This window comes from Protobothrops mucrosquamatus, unplaced genomic scaffold (assembly GCF_001527695.2).
Source record: "Protobothrops mucrosquamatus isolate PMUCROS unplaced genomic scaffold, P.Mucros_1.0 scaffold917, whole genome shotgun sequence".
Lineage (NCBI taxonomy): Eukaryota > Metazoa > Chordata > Lepidosauria > Squamata > Viperidae > Protobothrops > Protobothrops mucrosquamatus.
This window is the reverse complement of record NW_015387168.1, coordinates 29313-36306: the sequence shown is the minus strand read 5'-3', so window position 1 is coordinate 36306 and position 6994 is coordinate 29313. Positions and strand designations below refer to the sequence as shown.

The following is a 6994-nucleotide window of genomic DNA, read 5'->3' as shown; positions in this document are numbered from 1 at the left end:
TATTTATATAGCCACTCAACTCACACCCAATGACTCCAGGTGGAATACAACATTAAATATCCACAGTTAAAAACCCACTATTTAAGCCTTCACCCCACCCTGTGGTGGCAAAAACATTCCACTTGACAGACAATCCACTTGATAGGCTCCAAGTGGGGTCCCCAAGACCACTGATAAAACCATGTCTTTAAAGTTTTGAGGAAAAGCAACAAGGGGGGAGGGCAATCTTATGTCTGGGGTAATGATGTTCCAAAGGGAAGGAGCCACCACAGAGAAGGCCTTTTTTCTAGGTCCCACCAGATGTACTTCCTCGATAGTTGGGACCTGCAACATGCCTTTCTTTCCTCCCCTGAAGGGCTGAGCAGTGTAATTGGCGGTCCTTCAAATAGCCTAGCCCCAAGCCATGTAGATTCCTTATCACTGAATAGTTCTATTAAGTCTTTGTATTCTGCTGGCACACACTGTGTTCTAGCTGCTTGTCTGCTGTTAGGATAATTGCTGACAACACTTTCGATTTCTTAACCGCAGGCTTCTGGCAAGCAGCCAGTGTTTCCTTCAGCTTTTGCTGATTGATTGCTCTATTCCTCATTCGCTACTTATTGTTATTCCAATCTAATGAGGGGTTTCGTTTCTTTAGCCACGCTACTCCTAAAATCATATTTTCAGTCATTTCAATATGATTTCCAGTCTTTACAGCCACTGGTTCAGTGAGACAAATTTTAGGTTCTCCCCCCATAAGGGACCCATCTACCTGCTCTAACCCCATGGGTGGTCTCAACCTCCTGAGCCGCAGTCCCACTTTTTCTATTGTTTGCAAGCTCACCAAACACTTTGTGCATCCGGAGTCCAGAGGAGCTGTGATGGTCTCCCTTACTCCCGAGGAATGCACAAACAGTTCTACCCTGGTAGTCATCAAGGAAATAGGACCACTTACCATTGGGTCATCCTCCCCTTCATTATCACTTTCATAGAAAACAAGTCCAGGCTTCTCAGGAGTTGGTGTTCTCTCCCCTTCCCTGGATGGAGAAGAGACCTCCACAAATTGTTGGGTGACTTTTATTTTTTCTTTGGACTTAGATACTGGCTTTGTTGTACTAGACTTGCTTGGAATTCGAAGTGCTGACATCAATTGTGGTGCAGGGCAATTCGCAGCTTGATGACCCTCTTTCCCACACCTGAAACACCCTCCCCTACCTGGAGGGGGTCTCTCCCTTCTGGTCTCTGGAACACTTCCTTTGCTTCCTTGGCTAACTGGAAGCCACACAGTTGCACAATGAAGTTGGTTATCTTGACTAGTGTGATGTCGGTAATCTATCAAATCTAATTCCATGTTGGTAGCCAACAGGTACCAATCTCTGAGGAAATTGGGCACCCCTCTGGGTAGGCAATTGTAATACAAGTCTTTGTTTAATGCATCTTGGAAGTGCTAGAGCAACATGTGTTCAGGCCACCATCTTACCTGAGCCACCAAGCTACGAAATTCCCTAATGTATTCCACAACCGTTCGCTTCCCTTGCCTGATCGTCTGGATTTTCACATCTGCCTTTCTTGTCTCAAATGGATTCTGTAGCTCTTGCATGAAGGGATCCACATCTTGGAGCTCTGGGGCCACTTCATCATATAAGGACACCAACCACTCCACGGCATCCCCTTCCAGGTTCACGGAAATAGCATTCACATGCAAGCTGTCATCGGGATGTCTGCCTCCATATCTTTCTAAGTAATTCTACACCTGGGTCAAAAAGTAACCCAACTTCTCCAGTTGGCTATTAAACATGACTTTTAAAGGAGGAGGCTGTTGATCCTCCTGTACCAGTATATATCCAGATGAAAGGGCAGCTCCCAGGGCTGCTGCTTGAGTTTCTCTCCTATTGGCTGCCTGATGGCCAGGTGGTGTCCCAAAATTTGTTGGGCTAGCAGCTGCTGGGTTAAAGTCCCACAGCCACCTCTGCTCTGCATCCCCTGATACTCCAGACTAGCCCGAAGCTCCCATCGGTCAGGAGGTGGAGAAGGTGTAGCAAGCGGGTGAGTGGGACTCACCATCGACCAGTGGGATAGCTCCTCGAACTTATAATCCTCTGAACTTCTCTTGCAATTGCTCCATGGAAGGGCTGTGGGCTGGCACAGGAAGCCTCCATTCCATCGTCTCTCCCTATTCTGCTGCCCTCTTAGTTGCCTTTGTTGGCCAAGCCTCTGATAAAGTCAGTGGAAATTCAGCTTCTGCTGCCTTCCTGAGACTACTCAGCCATGTAGTTCTTGGCGCCGGACAAGGATCCTCTGTGGGTCTCGCTCCTCCAGCAGTGAGTGGTGACTCTATCGATCCAGCTGTCTGCTTCAGACAAGCCGCTGTTGACGAGTCTGTCACTCTCATCTGGGTCACAGTCGATGATTGCAGGATGGGAGCTTCTCTCTGTTGTACTCCTCTGTCTGTCTTCTTGTCTATTACAGATCTCACAATGTCCCAGCACTCCTGGGAGGAAAACCCAGGTAGCCTGCTAGAGAGAGTTAATTTAATGTCAATATCCAGCTTGAGGATCCAAATAAAAGACCAGGTTCATTCTGTTTCCAAAATTCTTACTGTTTATTGAATACATGGCATGGTATTGTCAAAGCAAAATTAACTGTGAGGTTCCCAGACACCAGCTCATAGAATTAAATAATAATCTCTCTGGCCAAACCCCCACTCTCTCATGTAGTCTCTAAACAATTTCACTTTGTTATGGGAACCATCTGCTTCTCCTCCACACCTGCAGCAGTGTCCTTGGAAATGTTTTCAGGGTCTCACAGTCTTCAGAGGAATCATAGAGATTTAATTTCTCCATCTAAACACTTCTAAAGCAATACCTCCCCACCCCAACTCTAATGGCAAGTCAAAACGAGAGGCACGTAGCTGCCAAAGTTTTATTCTTGACACTTAGTACTTATTTTATTTTTTCAGGTATTCAATGTGTTTGATGAAAATGGGAATGATTGCTTTGACTTCACCTACTACTCTCTTTTAACTCATTTCCTCCCCTGATAATGCTTGCTTTTTTAATGTGGCTATTGACATACCCACAAGCCTGTCCATCTGCCTTCTTCAGCAAATGTTTCCTTCAGGCCAGATGATCCAGGGCTTCTCTTCACTGTCTTTCTTTCATGGCAGGATCCCCAAAGGTGCTGCCTGGCCTTCCAAGTCTGGGATCTTGTTCTAGATCACAACATGGCTTCTGATGACATAGCAGACAGCACTAACAAGACCAGTTCCAGGTAAGCCTGAAGCTTCTTTGTGGAGGGCTTGGCCTGAATAAAAGGATAAAAAACTTTTATCATATATAAGTGGAGAGTACTAGCCAAGGATACAGTCAAGACCTTATGGAACCTTCTGTGATAGAATGTAGTGAGGAGATGGATCCCCAGAGGGGAGGGGCTGCAATCCAGGGGAATAAGAGACAGTCCAGATATTTGGTGTGAGAGAAAGAGGGTGAAGACAGCCCCTACCTAATACTATCAAAGTAGATGATAGATGCAGATAGTAGAGTGCTTAGTCTGGGCAATATTGATGTCAGACCCAAAAATCAAGAAAGACGCGTCATTCTTCCAAGCTGAGTTTTTTATTGTTTTCACACTTATAAATAGAATCTTGTCAGACAAAGCATTCTAATATGTGCCTTTACCATATACTCTGAGAACTATTAGGGAGGGCCTGTCTTCACCCTCTTTCTCTCATTCCAAATATTGGACTGAGTTGTCTCTTATTCCCCTGGAATGCACCCTTCCCTCCCTGGGATCTGCCTCCTCACTACATTCCATCGCTTCTTCTTTGACAAGCATATCTTGCAACCTATTGTAAGGATACAGTTGAGAGAAATAGCTTGTATAAGACCTCCAATGTGGTGTAGTGGTTGAGGTGTTGGCGTAGGACTGGGAAGAATCTGATTCAAGTCCAGTCTCAGTCATGGAAGCTTACTTAGCGACTTTGGGAAAGTTATTCCCTTCCAGATGAAATAACTTCTGAGTGTTCTTATTGTGGAGATAAATTGAAGGAAAAAGCATTAAATACACTGAAATAATAATAATAAAAAATCCAATGATTAATCATTCCCCGAATTCAGCCTCTCACCATCATCTCCCCTTTAGCATTTCAGAAGTGCTGCACCTCTGTCAGATTGATGCTGAGACCATTCTTGGCAACTTGGGATTCACAGAGGAATTAGCACAGGCTGCCACTTGGATCCCTGATCGGTTCTTTTCTGTTCCATCCCAAGCTGAGGGCATCAATTTCCCTCTCTTTCTAAGAGCCCAGATCCAGAGGATTGAGATGGAGGATCCTTGCCTGATGTTAGTAAGTAAGTGTCTCTTTCATGGTTGGAGGTCCTTAAAGTGGGCTCCCAAAAGATGAGAAGAACTTCTTCTTTTTTTTGGCAGTAACAGGCCATTGTTCAATGGCAGAACATCTACTTTGCATGAAAAGGGTCTTGAGTTTGATCTCTCTCATCTCTGGAAATGATCAACAGGTAGTAGGTTAACACTTCAGGAACAAGGTGGGGAATCTATGGTTGATTAGATATTGAGGAAATGCTACTCTCAATAACCCCAATCAGCACAGCCTATAGCAGTGATGGCGAACCTTTTAGAGACCAAGTGCCCAAACTGCAACCCAAAACCCATTTATGCATTGTCAGGTGCCGGGTGGGTGTGGCCATTGGCTGGGTGTGGCCAATTGGGTGGGTTTGGTCCATTGGGTGGGCGTGGCTGTGGTGGTAACGGCAGACTGGGTGGGACTAAAAAGTTCAACCAATCAATTCCAACTTTGCAAGATCTTTTTTTTCCCTGCAGGAAGTTGAAATTGAAATTGACTGATTGATTGAACCTTTTTTTTTTGCACACAGCAGTGGAGGCCTAAAGCGAAAAGGTTTTATAAAATCCAACTGAAGGCCTTGGACTGGGGCGACGGCACGCATGCCCACAGAGAGAGCTCTGAGTGCCGCCTCTGGCACCTGTGCCATAGGTTCGCCACCACTGGCCTATAGCATGTGAAGCCGGAAGTGGTGGTTCAGCAATATGTGGAAGATCATGTGTTTCCCACTTTGAGTAAAGCAATAAGCATGCATAGGGTTTAACGCTAATTTTAAAATGATTATCCCCAGATGTATCTCTGTGCCTCCCAGTCTGCTCCTATATCTATTTATATGGTATAGCTCTATTGTAATCTGCTTTATTACAATAGAAATGACAATGTAGTGGGCTGTTGACAGGAAGAAAGAAGTAAAAACCTTGTTGAAGATGCTGGCAAGTGTGGAATTGTAATGGGTGGATGGGGGGAAGTGCCTCAGTATTTGTCTAACACCATGCAACTGTTTATTTAGTTACATATTTTTTATTAAATGTATACACTGCCCATTGTGCCATCTAGAGCAACAGATTGCAGACTACAGATTGCAACGAGATTGCAGATTATATTTAATAATGTAGAAAGGAGAAGCAATTTGGGAGGATGTGGAGACACACAAAACCTTGGGGAGGAAGCCCCATCCTTACTGGGACTCCATGACTGTATAATTTTGGACGGTACATCCCAAGGCCTCTCAAATTCATCCCCAAGCCATAGTCTTTAATATGAAAGGTGGGAAGAGGGAAATCGTTACATGTGCAATTTTAATCATACAAACTGTAATTAATTTTAAGATAAAATCAGCCTTGAACTTGGTGGATATAACTAAGTTATAGGAGAATGGCTTCTTGTGATACTCCTCAAAAGATATACAAGCAGTTAGTAGGAAAGCATTTAGCTTTAGCTACCATTAGTTTGAGTTACCTGAAATATCATTTCAACAGGGCGGAGCACCAGATTTAACCTTATATGGGAATCAGGTGTTGCTTCTGTATGTTAATTTGCCCAAACCATCCAAGGTGGACACAGTGTTAAATTAAATTAGCGTTGTTTAAATAAAAGTGCAAACAATGAAATACTTGTCCTCATACCAATATGTTTACTCTCAATTGGTAATGGGCACTGCAGAGTCCTACCTGCCAATATGTGAAATATGAAAGATCAAGAAGCAGTTAGTGCTTTTCCAATCTGAATATTTTTTTTCTCTCTGACACATCTCACTGCTCCTTTTTCAGGTCGGTTCAGAGATGTTCAAACTCTGGGTGCAACAGCTGATGATTGCTTCTGCCTCTATTCATATATAACTAAGACCTCAGTGCAGGAGATCCCACCTGGCCGCTTGTTCTGGGCCTTTCCAGAAATCCCGGATTCTTGGAATATTCCTTCCCAGCCAGAGTCTTCATCTCCTCTCTATGCCCTGCAAAAAGCTATGCAATTGTGCATCCCATCCCGGAAAGAATGGCCCCCAAGAGCATTCAGCGTGCAGTCCCCTGTGAATTGCTTGGAACAGAAAATGTGGGGCATGATACACAAGGCTCACAAAGGTCGATTTTCATTTAAAATGGAGGATCTAGAAGATGAAACTCAAGCAGTGCCCACGAGGACCTCAGTTTGTCACAGTAGAATGGGCAGAAGAGTAGCTTCTTCAGAGTCTGCCTTCGTAGAGACACCACTGGTGATTTCTCCCTGCAGCCACTGTGAAACTCCATATTATTCTTGGAAAAATGCAGAAATATCCTTGCCAGGATGGCTTTCTTTCCACTTCGGTGGGACAAGAAAGAAGTTGGACAACGTTGCCCCTCAAGGGTTATGCCATTTTGGACATCATTCTTCCCCAGAGGCTACTTCTCCAGATGAAACCAGTGAAGAATCTGATGAAGGGTAACCCGTTGAGAGGAGAAGAGACCTGTATGGGTCTATTGATAGAACTGACATAGAGTTGTAATTTAGTGTGTGCACAAAAACCAGGAATCCAACTTCTCCAATATGATCTTTGTTGTGTAGTGTTCCTACCAGGGTGCTGATGCCTGGTCCTACCCCTTAGTGACTCAAGCTCTTTGGTTCTTCAGCTCTTTTCTTTCTAGCAGCATAATCCCACCTTCGTCGCCACTGTTGTGTAGT

General features: G+C 44.4%; 1 protein-coding gene across 1 annotated transcript in view; it reads left to right on the top strand.

The window, feature by feature from the left end:
- Window positions 1-6758, top strand: part of TESPA1 (thymocyte expressed, positive selection associated 1) — a 12640-nt gene extending 5882 nt beyond the window's left edge. Inside the window, 5 exon segments of the mRNA XM_029284766.1 lie at window positions 3146-3179; window positions 3182-3249; window positions 4120-4328; window positions 6109-6417; window positions 6712-6758. Coding sequence (XP_029140599.1) covers window positions 3146-3179; window positions 3182-3249; window positions 4120-4328; window positions 6109-6417; window positions 6712-6758 — 667 coding nt within the window.
- Window positions 6759-6994: the final 236 nt, after the last annotated feature.